General features: G+C 35.9%; 1 protein-coding gene across 6 annotated transcripts in view; it reads left to right on the top strand.

Moving 5' to 3' along the window:
* Window positions 1-23,101, top strand: part of ZCWPW2 (zinc finger CW-type and PWWP domain containing 2) — a 146,584-nt gene that overhangs the window by 44,372 nt on the left and 79,111 nt on the right. For all 6 annotated transcript variants that reach the window (XM_072793090.1, XM_072793088.1, XM_072793092.1 and 3 more), the window contains 2 exons: window positions 491-843; window positions 11,681-11,840. In XM_072793090.1, coding sequence (XP_072649191.1) covers window positions 533-843; window positions 11,681-11,840 — 471 coding nt within the window. In that variant the 5' untranslated portion in view covers window positions 491-532. The remainder of the gene's footprint in view (window positions 1-490; window positions 844-11,680; window positions 11,841-23,101) is intronic.

The following is a 23,101-nucleotide window of genomic DNA, read 5'->3' on the forward strand; positions in this document are numbered from 1 at the left end:
AAAGCAGATCTCAAATGTTCATATGGGGAAATATTTTGTTACATTTGATATTCCTCAGAATTAGAAAAAGAAAGGGGTCATCGACTCATTTCATGTATCTCCATCCCCAAGAGGCAGTAAAGCTTAATGGATAAGATCACAGAATCTGGAACCAAACTGCCTGTATTTAAATCCTGACTCTACCATATACTAGCTCTGGGACTTCAAAAAATTACTTTTCTTAGCTTCAGTTTTCTCTGTAAAAATGGTCATACTTCTATTTTTATTTATTTATTTTTAATTTTGGAGCATTTTATTCCCAGAGAGATTGGTGGTTCTATTTTGTTCCTTTGTTTCTGGGTGGGTGGAAACACATTGTTCAAAATGTATAGTCTTTATGGGATAGAAAGAATGTGGGCAAAGAAAGTAACAAAGAGCTGTTTCTCCAATTTTGGTTTGAACTTTCTTTCCTTGTATTCTTGAACCTATATTCTTCTTATTTGTTTTCCAGATTAAATGCATTTATGGAAAAGAAAAATTGGGTGGTAAGATAATGATAGAATATTTTAACACTACAATGGATTCCTCAGCAGAAAACAGTATGTATGTAAACAAAATGTGGGTTCAATGTGAGAATGAAAGCTGTTTGAAATGGAGATTGTTGTCAAGTGAGGATGCAACCAAAGTTGATCACAATAAACCATGGTACTGCTTCATGAACACTGATTCAAGATACAATAAGTGCTCTATTTCTGAAGAAGACTTTCCAGAAGAGTCTGAGCTTCATGAAAGTGGATTTAAGATTGTCTATTCACAGCTCCCTCTTGGAAACCTGGTTTTGGTAAAATTACATGATTGGCCAAGGTAAAATTGTTGTTACTTTATAATAAACTATTGAGTTACAGTCTTGCTAAGTTGATGAATTTTTAAACCTTTTCAAAGGATCAACTTTTTCTACTGTTTTCTTACTTATTATTTTCCAATCTCACTATTATTTCCTGACATTTTCAGATCTAATCCTTTTTTTTTTTTTTTTTTTTTAGTTTCTTAAAATGGAAACTTTAGGTAGCTTATTTAAATCATTTTTCTTGGGCAGCCCAGGTGGCTCAGCAGTTTGGTGCCTGCCTTCAGCCCAGGGTGTGATCCTGGGGACCCAGGATCGAGTCCCACGTCGGGCTCCCTGCATGGAGCCTGCTTCTCCCTCTGCCTGTGTCTGTGTCTCTCTCTCTCTGTCTCTCTGTCTCTCTCATGAATAAAGAAAATCTTTAAAAAAATAAAATAAAATAAATCATTTTTCTTCTTAATATAGACAACTACAGCTAAAAATTTTTCTTTAAGCTCAACATTAGCTATATCCCACAAATTTGGATATGTAGTGTTTTATTACCATTCAGTTTCAAATATTTATTAATTTTCTGTGTGATATCTTCATTCAAATGGGCTGTTAGAAGTATATTTTTACTTGATATTTGAGGATTTTAAAATATTTTGTTATTGAGTTCTAATTTAAATTTGTTGTTCAATGAGTATTTTTATGACTATTACTTTGAATTATTTATCATGCTTATTACTTATCTCTGTTTAATTTAGCTAATTTGCTGTGGTTTTGTCCTATTCTTTCATTTGTGACGTATTCCTCTTCCTCCTCATTTTGTCTAACTCTCTGTGTTTATTTCTGTGTATTAGAAAAGTCAGCCTATGTCTCCTGATCTTGAAAATAGCAGCCTTATGAAGAAGAGATCCTGTAGTGTCCCATGATTCAATGTCTCCTGTTCACCAGAACCAGGAATGTCCTGTATGGGTTGCTTGCACCCTACTATTGTGGCTGAACTGTGTTTACCTTTAGTCCGTTTGGCTGCAGTGGCCCATTTTGCTTGTTATGGGTACACTGAGCAGAGTTTGGTCCTTGTGCCACTAAGGGGGCGGTCTGGGGCTGCCTTGGGCTTATGTCGGGTGGCATCAGCAAGCAGACCAGATGCATGTCCCCAGTCCGCCCTGCTGGGGTTGTATGGACTGATCAACAAGGCACTCTCTCTGTGCTGCTAGCTGTAAGTTTTGGCTACTGGGACTGTGGGTGCACTGGCGTGTGTGATTATCTTATCCTCTCCAGGGAAGAAGTCATTTTGGAATGGCATCAGTCCCTGCTGGGGTTGCTTGCAGAGTTTATCAGGGCAGGAGCTGCTTTGGAGGGATACCTTGCTCAGTGTCTTTTATACTTTTATATAAAATGAGTTACGTTCTTTAAGAAGAGATTTTTTTTTTCAGTCTGTTTTCTCTCTGTTGTTCAGATTGGATCATTTCTGTTTTAAGTTCACTGACTCTTGCCTCTTTCGTGTTCATTCTGCTATTGTGACTATCCATTGAGCTTTTTGTTTTGGTTATTGTATTTTCAATTGTAACATTTCCATTTGGTTTTCTCTATATCTTCTATTTATTTGTTAGACTTACTATTTTTTTTTCTTTTTGGATATTATTTAAATCTGTTTTAGCAGGCTGTTCCTACTACTACACTAGAGAGATATGAGGGAACCTCTTTGTTACTGCCAGGTGGGAGTGGAAGTCTAGGTTTTCTACTCAGTCTCCACTTACTCTCTGGAAATGGAGGGATGCCTCATTGCTGCTGGGCTGGGACAGGGTTCAGGCTCCTCACTCACCAACTTGACTGGGAGAGGTAGGGGTACCTTGTTATTTGCATCCACTAATACCATAGGGGGAGAATCATGTTAATTCTGAAAGATGATAAAAATTCCAACTAGAGGTGGTGGAAGGGGAGGAGGGCGGGGGGTGGGGGTCAATGGGTGACGGGCACTGAGGGGGGCACTTGACGGGATGAGCACTGGGTGTTATTCTGTATGTTGGTAAATTGAACACCAATAAAAAATTAATTTATTAAAAAAAAATTCCAACTTCCCAGTAGTCCTCTTCCATCACCATCTGAGTGGGGAGGAAGTGGCGGCTTTATCACTGCTAGGTGGTTTGAAGTCCAGGCTCAACCCTTAGCCTTTGTTGATGAGGATTAAGATGGGGATTTGTAGATTTCTCAAAGGTATTTGGCTGGGAAAAAGCAGCTATTGCTTAAATGTTCTTTGTCTTGCTCTGCTGCCTCTATCCAGGTCTTTTGATTAGAAAGAGCAGGCTTCACATGGACTATTTGTTCATATGCACCCATTGGTGTCTCTGGGTTACTGGCTTCTTTGGCACCTAGTCTAGGATATATGAGGCAAAAGAAGCTTGGAGAACTCACTGCCATGTCATTCTTCAGATTTTGAGGCCCTTATTTGGCTTATCTGCATCTTTTAGAATCTTCTTATGTTTATTTGATATATAATACTCAGGAGTTTTTGTGTACTTAGTGGGAAGAATACAGAGAACTGAGTCTACCTCAACTTCTCCAGAACTAGAACCTGCATAATAGATTTTCTTTAGCTTTTTTGTCTAAATCATATGCCCAGAGCCCCCTTATTCTATTATTTTCTCAGAGTATCAAAAAAATAAACTTGTCTGAGATTTCCTAGCTTTTTCCTTGACTTTGTTTTTTAAGTTTTAAAATTAAATTATTTTATTTACATATTTTGATTAATAAACTTTATTTTTTAGAGCAGTTTTAAGTTTGTAGCAAAATTGAATGGAAAGTACAGAGTTTCCACATATCTCCTCCCCTGCCCTACACAAACTCATATACCAGCAACATCTCAAATCAGTGTGGCACATTTGTTACAATCTATGAACCAGCATTTACCCATCATTGTTGACCAAAATCCATAGTGAACCATTAGCATTCACTCATTGTGCTGTACATTCTATAGGTTTTGACAAATGAATAATGATATGTATTTACCATTATAATATCATACAGAATAATTTCACTGGGCTAAAAAATCTCCTGTGTTTTGCCTGTTCATCCCTCCCACCACCCTCTGGCAACTGGGGTACAAAACTATACCTAGTTTTGCCTTTTCCAGAATGCTGTATTGTAATCAAAATATGTAGACTTTTTCAGATTGGCTTCTTAGTAATATGCATTAAGTTTCCTCCCTGTATTTTCATGGAGATACACTGTTGTTTTAATTTGCATTTCCCTGATAACATATGAAGTGGAACATCTTTTAATATGCTTATTTGTCATCTGCATATCTTCTTTGGTGAGGTGTCTGCTCAGATCTTTTGCCTATTTTTTAGTTGAGTGGTTCATTTTCTTATTGTAGAGTTTAAGAGTTCTCTATATATTTTGGATACCAGTCCTTTATCAGATACGTATTTTGCAAATATTTTCCCCAAGTCTGTGGTTATCTTCTCATTCTCTTACTAGTATCTAGAGCAGACAACATATTTAATTTTAATGAAATGCAACTTACTAATATTTTTTCCATGGATGGTTCTTTTGGTGTTGTATCCCCACTTTTATTTGTACCTTTTCTTTCCTTTATTCATAGTGATTCTTTCTTCTTTTTTTTTTTTTTTAAGATTTTATTTATTCATTAATTCATGAGAGACACAGAGAGAGGGAGAGAGAGGCAGAGACCCAGGCAGAAGGAGAAGCAGGCTTCATGCAGGGAGCCTGATGTGGGACTTGATCCCGGGACTCCAGGATCACGCCCTGGGCCGAAGGCAGGTGCTAACCCCTTAGCCACCCAGGGATCCCCAATTCTTTCTTCTTTGATTTGGCTTATACTCCCAGCAGTTTCTCATCAATGTAAGCTTTTGTCCTGGAAAGGAGTTTTGTTGGTTAGTTTTAAGTGTTCACAGGGCCCAGATTGCTCCAATAACTTCAGGTTTTGTTGCAGTTCTCTCACAGTTTTGGCTGCTGTGCTCACGTTAACCTGCTGCATTTTTCAATAGTACTCCTTGCAGTTTTGACATTCTTATTTTGCAAACCCATCAGACTGCTGGATACCTTCTCCCTCCCACCCTGCTTCCCCTCATACAGATGCTAGTAATATGTGGGTCTTGTTACTGTCAGTAGTTTGTACCTGCCTGCTTCTATTTTGGTGGTTTCTGGGTTAACTTAACACTTAGTTTTTTTGTTAAGATTTTATCTACTTATTCATGAGAGACACACAGAGAGAGGCGAGACATAGGCAGAGGGAGAAGCAGGCTCCCTGCAGGGAGCCCAAAGTGGTACTCGATCCCAGGACTCCAGAATCACGTCCTGAACCAAAAGCAGATGCTCAACCACTGAGGCACCCAGGCGTCCCACACTTAGTTTTGTTATAGATGCTGTGCATCAGGTTTTGGCTTTGCTATTATAGTTATTCTACCTGTACTTGAAGGAAACTTTCAGGAGATTCTAAGACCATAACACCATTTGCTGCTATCTTCCCAGAATCCCTTGCTATTTTACATTACATTCTCCTGCTAAACATTCTCAAAGCTGGGATACTCTGGCTCATATTACCTCGTTTCCATTCACATTCAGCTGTTCCCCATGAAGAATATAAAATGTTTGCTTTCGTAAAGAGACTGTGATGGACTTACTTTAACACACACTCACACATCCACACCTACCCCCCCCACACACACACACACACAAGAGGCCTTCAAATCAATACCTAATTTTTGTTCTTGTTCTGTCACATACTGTTGTGGGCTGAATTGTGTTCCCCAAAAGTCATACTTTAAAGCTCAAATCTCAGAAGTGACTATATTTGGAATCAGGGCCTTTAAAGAGGTGATTATGTGAAAATAGGCCATTAGAGTGGGCCATACACCAACCTGACTAGTATTCTTAGAAGGAGAGGAAATATGGACACACAAAGAGGCACTAAGAATACACATGCACAGAGGAAAACCTATGTGAAGACCTAGCAGGAAGGTAGACATCTATAAGCCAAGGAGAGGCTTCAAGAGAAACCATCCCTGCTGACCTATTGATATTAGACTTAAAGCCTCCAAAACTATGAGAAAACAAATATCTGTTTTTAAGCCACTTATTCTGTGGTATTTTTCTATGGCAGCTTTAGCAAACTAATACATTTAATATCTTGCAAATGTGGAAATCTCTCTGAGATATATACCTTTTGCTACTGAGGGCTTTTCTAGAGATGCTATGTGAAATGTAAATATATGCATATTATTTATTTAAATATTAAAAATATTTTCTTTTGTAAAATAACTAGGATGGGCATGAAGAGGAACCAGATAGCTATGTAAAAACAAATATCTTTTTTTTTTTAAATTTGATTTATTTATTCATGAAAGACACACAGAAAGAGAGAGACAGAGACAGAGAGATAGACAGAGGGAGAAGCAGGCACCTTGCAGGGAGCCTGATGCGGAACTCGATCCCAGACCCTGGGATCACGCCCTGAACCAAAGACAGACACTCAACCACTGAGCCACCCAGGCATCCCATAACAAATATCTTAAAAGACATGAATATGGATGCTTATTTTATTAGGTTACTTATGAACGTATTTGTAGTCCCATGTCATTTTTCAGATCTAAAACTAATATTTTCAAAGCAGAGACTTTGTATTTTCTAATGGAAATTCTGAAGGTTCAATAACTAATTTAAGAGATGTATTTATTTCTTGTCATTATATCTGAAATATTGTGTTAGAAATCTGATTAGGAATTTCTTTTGCAGTTTTGTGCTTGTAACTGAGGATTGGGACTTGAAATACAAATTAAACATGTTTTATTCCAGGCCCTAAATTATCTCTAATCTGTGATTGGAACCATCAAAATACCTGCAAAATGCAGGTATCTGTCTTCTTGCTATTTGGAAAGAGTAGAATGCATTTGGCGAAGTAGTCATATGTATTCCTCTTTATGAACTAAGTACAGTTGAACACAGGCTTAAAATATAGCTTTAAAATATTTTTGAAAACCTCAAATCTAGTTATATTTCATATTCAATGCTACAAATGCATAGAAAGGTAATAACAGGATAAATTGCAATAGCAGAATATAAAGCTAGAATTAACCCACTAAATGTACTCAAACATCAGTTCTTAATTAAGCAGTATTAAAAATGTTGAAGTTTCAAGTGGGAAGACCAGCCACTAGCTGTCTGTAGAGGCACTTAGCAGGTAGCATTATCTGGGTCAGTTCTCATTAGCCCATGGCCTTACACCCAGCTTTGAAGGCTCAGAAACTCAATCTTATCAACATCCCAGAGTTATTCTTTCCCAGAACAGTTGATCTTCTCTGATAAAGCTAAAAAAAGCTACAGAGAGACTGATACAGAATCTAGAAATGACTATTTAATCTTTATATTATAAAAATAAAGAATTGTCAAGAGAAAGAAAGCACTTTGTCTATAGTCAAGCTCCATGGAAAATCAAATTACAGAGACATTGTCAAGCAGAAACTAGGTTCTATTTAAGGTAACAACCTTGGGTATATTTACACATTTTACAAAGTTTTTTTAAATGTGAAAATTAATTTATAGAAAGTATTTTTGCATTCTAATTTACTATAGTACAATTTAATGGTAAAATATGCCTTTAAATTAACAAACTAATACAGTGATACATTTTAGATATAGTATTCAAATTTATAAATTGATTTCTATAGATCCTTTCAGTCTTATAAAATATTATTTGATTACTTCTTATTTGCATTCTTTTGCCTGTGGATTAATATAATGTGGGACGCCTGGGTGGCTCAGCCTCTGCCTTCGGCTCAGGGCACGATCCTGGAGTTCTGGGATCGAGTCCCACGTCGGGCTCCCTGCCTGGAGTCTGCCTGTACCCACCCCCCGCTCATGAACTTTAAAATACACACACACACACACACACACACACACACACACACTTATAACGTGTGTGAGGGAATGGAGATGGGGAATTGCCTCTTCCTATCAGCCCCCTATAGTTAGATACAGCTTAGAGATTTTGTGGCAAATACAGCATTCAGTTAGTGATGATTCCAACTCATCCATTTTGTTTCCCACAGATTAAGAATGAGGCCCAAGTAAAATTAGTTCTCCAAACATCCAAACCATAGTTTGAAAATACAGTCATGTGCTTCACATTGGGTATATGACAACTGCAATCATGCTTAAGTTTCAACTTCTACTGAAGGCAATAGCTATCTTATTAAAGATTACTTCCACTAGATGAGAAATGTGTATGACATCAGTTTCTTCATGATATATTTGCACTTCTCTTGAAGCTGCTTGTTGTGCCCAAATTTCCCCTTACCCCGAAGTGGATTCCAACACCTGATATCTCTTTGTCTATTTTATATTTGTACATTTTACCTCCCACCACCCACAGATTCTAAAATTAATCACACAACTTTCCTTGTAATTCTAATACCTTCCTATTGGGTTGCCTACTCTTCTTCTCCCTCTTCACCTTTAAGCCCATAAGACAACACTTCTGAATTTTTCATCAATATAAATGTGAAAAATCAGAAAGTAGAAGTGCACAATGCACTATCATCTCAAATAGAGTTCAGAGTGAAAGCAAAAAATGGACATCAGTTTTCTTCAATCACACTGAGTCAGGGAAAATGATGGATACAGCATGTGGAGAGAAGTAATCATGTTTTCTGTGTCTGTTGCCTCTCCTCAGCTTCTCCTGCAGTTTGGTACATTCTGTTTCAGATGAAATGCAGAGACTAGGAGTCAGACAGTTCCTTTGCACTGCCTGAAAAAATATTAACATGCCCTAGTTATTTGGACATCTGACAATACTTTTCATAATTCATCTATAAATCAACATGCAATATATTCTATAATATGAATGTTTTAAATAACCAACAGAAGCTTTTTTTCTTTTATTAGTATCTAATTCTTTTTAAGAGTCATCTCTATTTTTATTTATATATTTTTAAAATTTTTATTTATATTTTATAGAGTAATAATTTAAATTGGATACTCTCGGGTCCAGTAGGTTTGGTGTTAAAAGAAGTTGTATCAGAATTTGTGTCGGAAAAGCTTATCTTAAACATAATAACTGCAAGGGTTTTTTTTCATATCTCAAGTGATAGAAATACTGTGATTGTTTTACACTGCATGAAATTGGTACTACTTATAATTTGATATTGCTTGTCAATAATCCTGTTTAAAATTTCTGTGAGGTACAAATAACCTAGTATTAAACATGAGCCCCTTGCATTTTACAAAGAGTAATCAACAAATACAGTGTAACAATCAATTTGGTTTCTTTTAAAATTATTATTAATCCATTGGAGGACCCACTGTTTTTTATTCTGATAAGTTAGGAGTCTTCAATACAGCTACCATTCATTTTTAGTCATTTATTTGCCTATGGGAATCTTCTTTTGAGTGAGTCCCTTCAGAAATGCAGATTTCCAATGTAGGTTTAAAAGATAAACTCCAACTCAAGTTTTCTCTTAAACACTCTTAAGTGTTGCCAAATAGCAATGATACTCTGATGTAAACCTGATAATAACTAGATGGTTCTTCATTAGGGCCTGAATCTTTACTTGACTTTCCATTATCATTTCCAATTCTCCAAAGTATTAGGCTGCTTTGGGTTCCACATAGTCTAATTCAATTTGTAATCCTCTTGCCCTCCTCTTCATGATCTAGGGCTGCCAGACAGACCTTCTACCTTCCGTTCCCATTACCCAGAGAGGTCTAAGAGCCAAAGAACTCTGCTCAGCATCCAGGGAGCAGCTAGACATCTCCTTCTTTGCACACTTCACCGTCCCTGGTGACTGGTGCACCCAAGTCATCACCTCCTGGCAGCTACCCTTGGGATTTGTCAATTTCCTGGAATTAATATTTTTTTGCATTAATAATACTAAGAATGAAGTATTTTTGTTAGTTTACACTGTGTTATTTGTGATCTGTAAAAACTTTTTTACAGTGGTGTGGTAGATATATTTCTATATTTATAACTTTGTAACTTTCTTATCAATTGATAACTTAATAGAAAATCAACCATCTGTAGTCCTCAAACCCAAGTAATTTACAGATTTTGCATTTTTGTGATTTCAGATTCTTTATAGCATGATCTGTATGCTTCCTTTAGGTTTTAAAATTGTCTAAATATCTAACTTACCTAGTTTCTAAATAACTAAATGAGGCAAAAATATTTTTGTATCATTCTTTTTACCTCTCAGTTATACCATTTATCTTCTTGTATATGATTATATACCTGTATATAATTAGTTTGCTAGGGCTGCCATAACAATGTATCAGAGACTGTGGGTAGCTTAAAAATAACAGAAATTGGGCAGCCTGGGTGGCTTAGCGGTTTAGCGACGCCTTCAGCCCAGGGTATGATCCTTGAGACCTGGGATCGAGTCCCATGTCAGGCTCCCTGCATGGAGCCTGCTTCTCCCTCTACCTGTGTCTCTGCCTCTCTCTCTCTCTCTGTATCTCATGAATAAATAAATAAAATCTTTAGAAAAAAATAACTAATTTCTTACCATTCTGAGGCTAGGAAACTCAGGTCAAGTTGTCAGCAGGTTTGATTCCTTCTGAGGTTTTCTCCTTGGCCTGTAGATGCATCTTTCTCCTTGTATCTTCACATCGTCTTCCCTCTGTGCATGTCTATGTCCTAATCTATCTCTTTTTATAAGGAAGCCAGTCATGTTGGATTAGGTCTCACCTTTAACTTAGCTACTTTCATAAAGACACTATCTCCAAATGCAGTCACATTCTGAGGTACTAGAGTTATAAGAACTTTAAATATAAGAATTTGGTGAGCAGAAAACAATTTGGTTCATAATGATGGCATTTTACAATATTTTAATTTGCCAAAAACCAAAAATGTGTAAAGCACAGTTTGTGTGAATTTTGTAACAGCATATTGAGGAACCAGAGTCACAGTAAAGCCTCGTCACATGCTTGAGGCCTCTTGTCTAATAGAAGGCAGAGCCAGAGTCTTGAATCTCCTGATTTGAACATCACTATCTTTTTTCACTAGGGAGCTGCAAACTAAGGTAGAACTTGGCATCTCTTAGTCACATCTTCTTGACTTTATTTGCTGCCTTCTTTTCCTGCTTTAGGCTACAAACAGTAGGTCAGAGTCTAGAGACACTGGTAAAATAGCTAAAATTTAGTTGAGGTACATGTATTTTGTTTTAGGCAAATGGAAAAATGAAACATATCAAGGAATTTCTTGGGATTTATGGCACAAAAGGACACATTCCTAAAGATTTATTTTTAAAAAGTAAAGGCTAAATTTTGTTTCCTGTACTAAAAATTTTTAGGAATTTGGTCTCCTTTCAATGGTGCAGTTAGGGGAAAGGAGCAATTAAAACAGCCAAGCTCTATTTCTGCTTTTCCATAGTAGTTAGAATCTCCAGTGTTATCACAGCCTGAGCTACCAGTACCCCTTGGGCAGCCCTGACTCAGGAAATGCCAACTTTCTCCTACCCCATCAGAACTCTGTCAGTGGGATTTTAGTAATTAAGCATTCTTCTTGGTTAGAGCTGATTCAAAACTGCCATGAGTCTTACCTTTCCTATTAGCAGTATCTGAATGTCTCTTACAAATCCTGGAGATGATTCTTCTGTCTAATACTTCTTTCTCCTTATATCTTATATTTATCTTAAATATGTGACTTTTCCAAAGCATTCTATATCTACAAAGATACAACTGATTACTTGTATCAAGTGAATATTCTACTTTTAAAGGATTCAAGTATGAATATGTTTAGGTTTTGTGAGTTACTAAAATTTAAAGGAGAAAGTTTAGTGTATGATTGTAGCAAGATGTATTGATTTCTGCCTTTTCAAAAGCATCAAAATAATTAAAAATACTTTCTTTTCAAAGTTGGCCAGGGATACTTTGCCCAGATCCTTTTAAAGGAAAATATGTGATTTATGACCTGGATGGAAATGTTGAACAATATCACATAGAATTCCTGGGTGATCCCCATTCAAGATCATGGATAAATGCAACATGTGTTGAACATTATAGTATCACATTAAAGGTAGGTACGGTAACATCAATATTTATTCTTGTGCTTGTTTTTGGTTATGGCTATTTTTATCTCAGAATCTAAAAGATGTAACTTTTATATTTATATAAATAAAACAGCATATACTGTTTAAAATAAAAAATTTGTATTTTTTAAAAAGTTTTTTTTAAAGGAAGTATGGAGGCTGCCCGGGTGGCTCAGCAGTTTAGCACCTGCCTTCAGCCCAGGGTGTGGTCCTGGAGACCAGGGATCGAGTCCCACGTTGGGCTCCCTACATAGGGCTTGTTTCTCCTATTCCTCTCCCTCTGACTGTGTCTGTCCTCTCTCTCTCTCTCTGTCTCGAATGAATGAATGAATGAATGAATGAATAAATAAATATTTAAAAAAAAATAATGAAAAAAAAAAAAAATAATGAAGAAAAAAAAACAAAGTATGGAAAGTAGGGTAGTTTTAAATTTTATTTTCCTAATGGCGATATAGTATAAATCAACTGAGGACTTTACATAATTGCCTTTTGAAACAGTTTTAAGATTATCATTTGGTAGTTTTTAAAAATTCCCTTGAGAAGACTTTAAGTTGTAGTTCTAGCTCCCAGGGAAAATTAATTATGGAATGCAACCAGATTTTCAAACTTCAAACAGAATATTTCATCATACTAACTCCTTCAGTATCTTTTTTTACTTTTTTTAAACTTTAAATCACACACTACAGCTAATGAATAGACTGGACTCTCAGGTTAATGAGAATAGGTGAACTAGGCCTATTTCCATGGTTTGGTTTATTCATTATAAATCAATTCAATTATCTGTGTATTCTAATTTTGGAACTTTTAATCTGGAAACCATGCTTTCATTAGAAATATTATTTAAAAATAGATGTCAGAAGTGTGGATTCTTCTGACTGGATGGTTTCTATTTTATAGTGGAAAAAATATATATTCAAATATACATGTGAATGTATATATAGTTAAGGCACACCATTTAATCAGCAGTATAAGTAAATATGTGTAAATTTGAGGTACTTTAAAGTGGGTTTTTGCCATATCTTTGGCATGAGCAGTATCTTTTTTTCCATTCAACTTGAAAGCAACTGAAAGGGAAGGCTGTTTTAATGAAAATATTTAAGTATGGAATAATATACATATGTTCATGTCATGATAATTGTGAACCAATCATCTTAATGTGAGGCACCTTCTCCACTTTAATATTTTAGATGTGTTCTTAGGCACTTCTACTGCCAACCACAGAAAACAGGAAGAATTGTTCTCCCTTCTGTGCCCTTATCCTCTTTCCTAAAGGACAGGGAAACCTTCTAGCTTCTGATGAAGCAGACCTTAGAATCTTAAAGATTTAACAATATGATTAAGAGCAAGGCATTCCTAAGAAATTATATTTAAATATAAGTAAAAAATAGAAGTGAATTTTTAAATTGTCTCAATTAATATTTCTCCTAGGATTTGAATTCTGTCAGGATTAATTTAAGTAGCCTGATGTGAGTGCTCATACTGTTAATCCCAAGGACAAGGAAAAAATCTGATGCAAAACAAAGGCAAACTCAAGCATCCGGAGCCATATGTTTTTAACCTTCTGAAAGCATTAAAGTGAACTTAGAAATTTTAGCAAAGACCATCAATTCAGGGCTGATTAAATGAAGCAGACCTCTAGTGCAATGATGAGGACAGATAAAAATGGGTTTCCCCTCTTGATTTCCCCCAGCTAGCCAGGTGCTCTGGGTAGATAACCCAACTGAGTGTTCACAAGCTCTGGGGCATCCTTTCTCCACTACTGTCATTCAGGGTACCTTTCCTACCGGCTTCTTTTTTGTCCCTTACTCTTTTTGTCTGTGTCTTTTTCTTTACTTGCTCCCTTGGAGCTGATATAATAGGGGTGACTTTCTCTGTGGATCTCTTCATTCAAGCTGAAATTTTAATTCCCTTCTACCTCAAATTCATCTGGCACATGCCAGATTGTCCCTCTGTGCTCTGATTCCCCACTTCTGCCTATATAAGGATCTCCACTTACCACGTAGGGGAGGTTCACATTAACACCTCATTGCCCCAGTCTATTCAAGAAACAGAAAGAAAGGAGGTTGACTCAGAAATACTGCCAGCCAAGGTAGGAAAATGGTAAAAAATGTTACATATGAGAAACTGATTGAAAAAGAATAATTTTGAAATATGTATTATCTAGGGATAGCTGAGATTTCCCTGTCCCTGAGAGATGGAGATAGTAGCAACCCCAGCCTACAGTTCTCTTACGTAGACTTCCCCCAAATTTAATCTTTTAATGGTCCTCTCTGCACTGGAACTCCCATATCCTCAAATACTGTCTCTACACTGTACTACATTGATCCACATATTAAGTTCACATCCCCTTCCCCCATGAAAAAAGATGACTCACACAAAAATTAATGTATAGTAGACAATCTGGACTTTCTTAAAGATTTTTCTAGAAGTGAATGAGGGATGCACATTGCACAGGTTGTCTGATCTCTTTTTCTAAAACTAGCAAAGAATGATAGGCATTTATAACTTTCAGGGCTTAAACCAGCTAGATCTTACTTCATACATTATTTCAACATCATTTTATCATAATTTGTGTAAGCTTAGCTTAACACGTGATTAAATATTTTAGAGTTTTCACTGAATATGGACTACATATGTTTTGCAGGGTTTATGTTAAGGTCGGAGAGAAATGTTATCTTAGAAAGACATTATATGCATTTATGAGAAAATGAAATATTTTAGTTTTAGATTATGATAATTTTAACTTTTAATTCATGTTTGCCAAGTTTTTTTTTTTTTTTGAACAGTCATTTTCCTCTGGTTGATATTTTTTTAGGACCACTGACTTACTAATTTTATTGTTGAAAGCACAATAGAGCTCTGTCACTGTCTTTTGATTGGTACAGCTGATAAAGTTTTCCACAATAAATTAAACATCATAGATATACTGGGATATAGTTTAGGAAAAAAGATGAAGAAAATATTTAGTTGAGTATTTGTAACTTATATTAGTTTATTCATACATTTTATCTTTTCATTTACTAAAAATCAGTTGCTGTAAAGACAGATGAAATTTTCCCCTTCCTTAAAGAAAATAGATGTGAACATGTACTGGATGGCAATTTTTCTTAAGTATTGATGCATGGAATACAATTATTTCCCCACTAGCACAAATGTTATTCCTTTATATTTAGCAGATACCCGTCTGCATGAAGCAGACCCATTATTTGCAAGTTTATTTTTTAGTTTGATAGATTACATGATTTAGCTTAGCATTTCTTAAGCCTGGCCATGCATTAGAAAGCTTTATGAAATAACAACAAAATGACAACAGCAACAAGAATGTGACCATGCCTGGGCTCCAGTATACTGGATAAGTTAGATCAGAGTCTCTTGGAATAGAGCCAGGCCTCAGTAATGTTAAGTTTTTCAGATGAATGTAACGTGCAGGCCAGAGAGTGAGAACCACTGACTAAATTTTCTCAGCTTTGTGCATCAGAGTTTTATCAGCCTTATCTCTAGTAGTGTGGTAATATAGCTTTGGTTATGGCTTACTGTTTCCTGTTGCCTTTTACTTCTTTCTGTAGTCTTTCACTTTGGTTTGCCTAGAAATTATGCTTATGGCCATATGTTCACGTGTCAAACCCAGTAATGATCTGTTTCATTGAAAACAGCTTTGGGTGACAGGCACTGAGGAGGTCACTTGATGGGATGAACACTAGGTGTTAAACTATATGTTGGCAAATAAAACTTCAGTAAAAACAAATGAAAAAAAATTACTTCTAATAAAAAAAAAGAAAACAGCTTTAAGGTCATTTCTGTCATTCAGCATTATGCATAATTTACAGATGTTACTGATAAAGCTGATATATAATTTGGACTTAATATTTTTAGTATGTTGAACTTGATCACCTATCTTATTGATTGTATAGTCATAATTTTTCTTGGACGTAAATAATATACTCCAACTAATTATTGCTTGGCCTACACTTTTCTAGTTTTTCATGTTTCCAAGAAAATGTAGAGAGTTCACCCCTGAGGCTGTGATGCTCTTATGGTAAAATTTAGTTTATTTTGTCCATGATGTTAATGGATTTTTTTATGCTATATATTTTAGTAGTTTGCTTACCTACTGTATGTGGAATATATCAGTAGGTATACAACCATCTCTTCGGGTACCAGATATCATCTGAGTATTTGCCCACTGTACTATGGAGTTGCCTGTATTTTTCAGGGAGATAAACAGGAAGCAATACCATATTACTAAAGATGAACTCTGCAGCTCCTATAATTCTGCTTCCTTATTGATGAATCATTAATAGTGTTCACCAGAATTTTCCAGGTCTCTTCCTGTTAAAAGTAGAATTGCACATTTGATACTTGTGGTGGAGTGGGGCCAGTGAGTTGTGGAATTGATGAATGTCACCTCTTTGAGCATGTAAATGTGTGCAGCACAACATCCTCCAGAATTTAGTTTTTCCCTGTGGCACTGTTATGGATAATGTTTGAAATGTTGATATGCTACTTTCTCAGCCTGGGTCCCTGAATGACTGTTCTTAGCAAACTACCTCCCCCTCCCCACCAGATAACAGATACGCAATGTGAAGAAGATATAGACCTTATGTTAAGCCCTTGGGATTATTCCAAAAGATACACTAATGATGGCACAGAGGATGTCACAATTCTTTGTAACTTTAGAAGAACCATTCTGAAATTTTAGTACCCTTAAGAATTTGGCCTAATGACTGAAATCCTATTACTCTTCCAGTCTGAAAAGAAATAACACAACTCGTTATCCTATAGCAACTTTTAAATAAGTTTGTTTCTCTGCCGTATAATGATAAACATATGAGTGGAAACTACCAACTGATGATCAATTTATTGAGTATAAATTTGGTCTAGTAAATATCTTCCAACAAAGGACTCTGATGTCAACATGCAGTATGATGACACCAATGGCTAAAAGAGCCCCCTAGCCAGTAGTGATATAGTGAGTCTCTGCCATAGGCCACAAATTGGGTAGATCCTTTTCATATAATTCTTAAAGTCTTATAGCAACCCCATGAAGACAGGCATTGTCACTATTTGACATATAAAAGAAACTGAGATTCAGGCTACTTGTTTAGCCGAAAGTCAGTCAGTTACCAAATGATGAGATAATGGTTAGAGTCAAAATGTCTAGTACCAAAGTCCAAATTATTTCTCTTTCTATACCATGCCAATTTACTTATTCATAAGAAGTGGCCTAATTTATTGTTCAAGATTTTTCCCACATTTGTACCTACAAAATAAGGAAAATTATCACCTTTTAATTTTAATATACATGTTGAATCATGGCAGTTTCTGGTAGAGTTGCTTTTTATTTGCCCCTTAATGTTCCCCTTTGGAGGACTAGTGACAAGCAGAACTCTTTGTATTTTCAAATTACATTTGCAATAGTCGTAAGAAGTGCATCTGGATTAACATCTATTTGAGCAAGTGTTTTGCTCTTTAGGATCCAAATTCTAAGAATGTAGTTTGTAATAAGGATTAGCAAATTAATTATAACTAGATCATCAGGCAGTATTTTGGTCTTAGAGTAATGGAGTGAAACTAGATGCCAATCTATTGAGCCAACTCAGTAGAAAACTACATTTGCTATATATAGATGTATCTCTATCTATCTATCTATCTATCTATCTATCTATCTATCTATCTATCTATCTTCCTCATCTTACAATGTGGTTTCCATTCTGATAAACTCATAATAAGTTGAAAGCATTGTGAGTCAAATGCATTTAGTACATCTAACCTACTGAACATGGTTTAGTGTGGCCTACCTTAAATGTGCTCAGAACACTTATATTAGCCCACACATGGGCAAAATCATCTCATACAAAGCTTAGTTGATAATAAAGCATTGAATATTGCACATAATCGAATGCTGTAGTGAGAGTGAAAAAAGCACAATTGTGTGGTTACAGAAAGGTTGTCAGCATACGGGTTGTTTACCCTCGTGATCGTGGGCTGACCGAGAGCTATGGCTTGCTACCACTGCCCCCCATATTGCTAGCCAGGAAGAAATTCAAATTCAAAATCTGAATGGGTATCATTTTTGCACCATTGTAAAGTAAAAAAAGATAAGTCGAACCATCACAGGTTGGGGACCATATATATATATATATATATATATATATATATATATATATAACTTCTAAAATAAAAACTTACTGAGAGTTTGATAGCTATAGATCTTATTTGTCAGCAGGAATGTGGTGCAAAAGCATATATATATATATATATATATATATATGCTGACAAATAAGATCTATAGCTATCAAACTCTCAGTAAGTTTTTATTTTAGAAGTTTCATATATGACATAAAATTTGTAATTTTGGTGGGCAGCCCCGGTGGTGCAGCGGTTTAGCGCCGCCTGCAGCCTGGGGTGTGATCCTGGAGATCCGGGATCGAGTCCCACGTCAGGTTCCCTGCATGGAGCCTGCTTCTCCCTCTGCCTGTGTCCCAGCCATTCTCTCTCTCTCTCTCTCTCTTTCTCTCATTCAATAAATAAATAAAATCTAAAAAAAAAAAAAAGTTTTTTAAAAAATTTGCAATTTTGGTATTATAGGGTTAAGATTTTTTGTTTGTGGAATGCCTGGGTGACTCAGCAGTTTAGCGCCTGCCTTTAGCCCAGGACATGATCCTGGAGTCCTGGCATTGAGTCCCACATCAGGCTCCCTGCATGGAGCCTGCTTTTTCCTCTGACTATGTCTCTGCCTTTCTCTCTCTCTCTCTCTCTCTTAAATAAATAAATAAAAAATAAATAAATAAATAAATAAATAAATAATAAATAAAATCTTTTAAAAAAAAGATTTTTTGTTTATGCGCTTGTTTTCTAAGCATTCTTTAGATTTTGGCCTGCAGAGGTTAAGGGAATTAGAACATGTTGCTATAACTATGACATTATTTGTGACTAATACACCAAGAAAACTTCTGTAGTAATGTATAGGAAAAAAATTAAGTTGTCATAGTAATAATAAGGCAAACTCTAGAGCCAAGCTCTTTGGGTTTGAAGGTTGGCTATGCTGCTTACCAGACAATTAAACTCAGGCAAGTCACTTAGTCTTTACAAATCCCACATGCCTCACTATAAAATGGAGGTTATTATAGTATCTGCCTCATAAAGATGTTATAAGGGTTAACTGAGATAATATATGCAAAGCATTCGGCATACTGCTTGTCATATAATAAGTGCTTTTTAAATTCTTATTATTGAAGTATAGTTGACATATGATGCTATATTCATTTCAAGTGGGCAGCAAAGTGATTTGACAGTTTTACACATTTCTTAATGCTCACCACAATAAGTGTAGTTACTACAGCAGGCTCTTAATAGACATTAGTTGATATTATTCATTGAAACTACAGGGGAGGGCAGCCCCGGTGGCCCAGCGGTTTAGCGCCACCTTCAGCCTGGGGTGTGATCCTGGAGACCAGGGATCGAGTCCCACATCAGGCTCCCTGCACGGAGCCTACTTCTTCCCTCTACCTGTCTGTCTGTCTCTCTTTCATGAATAAATAAATAAAATCTTAAAAAAAAAAAGAAACTACAGGGGAAGTATACATTTAAATTATTTATTTCCTTTCCCTACGAACCCACATCTACAGGAAGGAGTACCAAAAAGATACCAATTACAAGATGGAGAATAATATCTTTTCTTTTGATTAAGATCATATGTGAAAAAATGATATAATTTTAGTGTTGTTGTTTTTTTTTTAATCAACCAACATGCTCCCAGCAATGCAGGAAATAAAGCTAATTGAGCTTCTTATCCTTTGATTCTTTAGTACATGACTGAAAGAGACCATTGCTGCAATGCTTTTCTTGGTTAGTGTAAACAGAAATGCTCTGAACTATTGAAAGCAGGAGGTAAGTTAGAGCTTTCTTAATCTGACTCCTTGGTGAGTGAATAGTCCCCAATATCAGCAATGCCTTGAGAGTACTTTGGATTTGTTTGATGGAATTTGGAAGGAGAATAAGAAATATTATCTTTGATGTTCTTTGCAACTGAAAGAAACCAGTTTCTTTCCCTATCTCTATTCTGCTTTTTGATTCACTTACATTTATGTATGCTGACTTGACTGCTCCAAATAAATTCTTGAATTCACCTCTGTCATCTCCCGACTTCATCTCTTATGAATTTAGATAGCTGCGAACTTCTACTAAAGTTTAAAAATCTAAATCCAAATAATATGGCCAACTTTATATTCAACTTATAAAGGATAGAACAGGTGGCTCCCTTTCTCATCATCAAATACATGAAAAATGTATTAAATATCACCCAGGTTTCTCATATTGACTCTTCACTGGAACAGCAGTAATCTTTTCTAAGAAATTCTCAATTTTCTAAAAGTGTTTTTAGTTACTGTTAAAGGAACCAGAGTCAGGTCATTGTTTTTAAGCCAAAATACAAGGCTCACTAAATTGTCTTCAGAGTCATACCCCTTATGAGTTAAGGGTATGCCTTAAAGTGAGTCTTTTATGTTGGAGTTCTTAAAATAGTGGAGTAACTTTTTGGTACATTCTTCCATTAGGGAATAGTGAAATCCAAAACTCATAATCATATAACTGAAAGTCTACAATTGAACTATTAACTTACTTACTCATTTTTTACTAACTCCCCCACATATTAGATTACTTGTATCATATCTTCTAGCCAAAGGCCAGGACCAGTCCATGACTCAGGCAAAACCCATTTTCCCTAAACCCTACACAATACTGATTAAGCTAACTTTGAAAATAAATTTCAGAATTATCACTTCTTTATAATTTTATCTCCCAGAATGTGTACTGATTCTGCATTATGTATTTAACCATCCTCTTCTAGATCTCCCACCTGCTCTTATGATTCACTGTGAAATAGAATCTGAGCATCTGTCTTTGATACAATAATTGTTTTCTCATAAACACATATTCCATAAAAAAACAAGGAAATATGGAGTAGAAAATAGCAACCAAGTAACTTTCCTTTAGGTCCAGGTCTTGATAACCATATGTACTATTGATTAAAATCCATTATGCCAATCCTAACATTTTTAAGGCTCAGGGCAAATAAGCACATGCGTATTTTCATGGCTGATTTAAACCCATCCTCCCAGTCTGTTGAATGTCCTTAGCTATAGCAAGCGGCCTGGCCAGAGCAGTGGGAGATAGCTGCACTTTAGCACAGGCCTTAAAAATTATCTGTTGACTCAGTTTCATCAATACATTCTGTGCTTCCTGTGCTCTGTTTCATTAATACTGATATTTCATTACTAGTAATTCATTACTAATGCTATCATTTTACGTAGCAGTGTTTACAATGGCTCTCTCTACAGATTTAATGATATACTTAGTTTTACCAAAAAAATGTCTACAACTTGAGGGGCACCTGAGTGGCTCAGTTGGTTGAGCATCTGAATTTTGGCTCAGGTCATGATCTCAGGATGCTGGGATTGAGCCCCTGTCAAGCTCCACAGTCAGTGGGGAGTCGCCTTGGGGTTACCTCTCTGCCCCTCCCTCTTGCTCTCTATCTCAAAAAAATAAATTTTTTTTAAGTCTGCAACTTGAAAGAATATATAAAATTCTTTAAACTGTACATAATAAATTTGATTCAAACTTTTGATACTTTTTTTAAATTATCATAAAATATATGTAACATAAAATTGAATATTTAGCCCTATGTTCAATGGTGATTTTAGTTTTCAATTACTGATTAATAATCCCTCCCCCCCAATTCGTAAGAAGTATAAATGTGACCTGATACAGAAAGTGCCAGTTGGCAGTTCTTTGTTAATTTTCTTTTTTTTTTTTAATTTTTATTCATTTGTGATAGTCACACAGAGAGAGAGAGAGAGAGAGAGGCAGAGACACAGGCAGAGGGAGAAGCAGGCTCCATGCACTGGGAGCCCGACGTGGGATTCGATCCCGGGTCTCCAGGATCGCGCCTTGGGCCAAAGGCAGGCGCCAAACCGCTGCGCCACCCAGGGATCCCAGTTCTTTGTTAATTTTCGACACACTCTATTTCTTGTGATACGGGCTACAAACCGCTTCATAACACCATCTTTGTGATTTGTGCAACAGAATTGCCTTAAAAAAATTTTTTTTGTTTATTTGAGAGAGAGAGAGAGCATAAGCATAGGGGAGGATTAGAAGGAGAGGGAGAAGACTCCCTGCTGAACAGGGAACCTAATATGGGGCTTGATCCCAGAACCCTGAGATCATGACCTGAGCCAAATGCAGATGATTAACCACCTGAGCCACCTAGGCATCCCGACAGAATTTCCTTTTAGTGCTATAAAATTTTGTAGTGATTAAGCCCACAAATTCTGGACCTTGATGGCTTGTGTATGAATTCCAACTTTATCACTTACTAACTATATGAGCTTGGGCAAGTTCTAAACTCAGTCACTCTGTTTCTTCATTTGTAAAATGAAAACAACAGTACCTACTTCATGAGATTATTAGAAAGTTAAAATGAAGTGTTGTGAAGTGATTAAAACTCTGCTTGACACCTCATAGTACACAAGCATTGGATAAATTAGTAAAATTTAAAAAATAATCATAGATCTTTCATAGAACTTCTATGGAGATAAAATGTGTACTCAGTCAACTCCTCCCTGCTATGAATAGAGTTCCTATCTCATTTTCTTGGATTGCGTAGGCCAAATGATAAATATTTATGTCCTCATCATTTATGACAGTAATAATGAACATTTGAAAAATGCTTTACATTTTACAAAGTACTTTTTACATACACTATTTCAATGTAATCTTCATTCATTGTTAAGAAAGTGAAGTTTAGATTAAGTGACTTGCCTGAGGTCATATAGCAGCAGAACTGGGACTCAGGCCTACATCTTCTGATTACAAACTCCAGGTTTTTACATTATATGTCAACCTGTTTGAAATTTATATTGGACCATCTGCTTCTAATCTTCATAAGCATATCAAAGTCATAATAAGGTATCATCTGTAAATAGAAGATCACAATGTCCTTCTTATTGATCTCCTGCTGTTAATTCAGCCAACTTGATTAATTAACCATAAACCAGAACTTTTCAAAGTTAGACAAAGATGTGAAAGCTTTCTTCTTCATGTTTAGTGTATTGATTCCTAGCAATAGATTTAGAACTTCTTCATGACTGTCACTAAAACCTAGTATTTATTTTATTCTCTTGTACCTTAGGAGTAATTGGTAATTATTGATACAAATATTGGTATCTTGATAGCAGGATTTGTTTTGGTT

The sequence above is a fragment of the Canis lupus genome, chromosome 22, assembly GCF_048164855.1.
Source record: "Canis lupus baileyi chromosome 22, mCanLup2.hap1, whole genome shotgun sequence".
Lineage (NCBI taxonomy): Eukaryota > Metazoa > Chordata > Mammalia > Carnivora > Canidae > Canis > Canis lupus.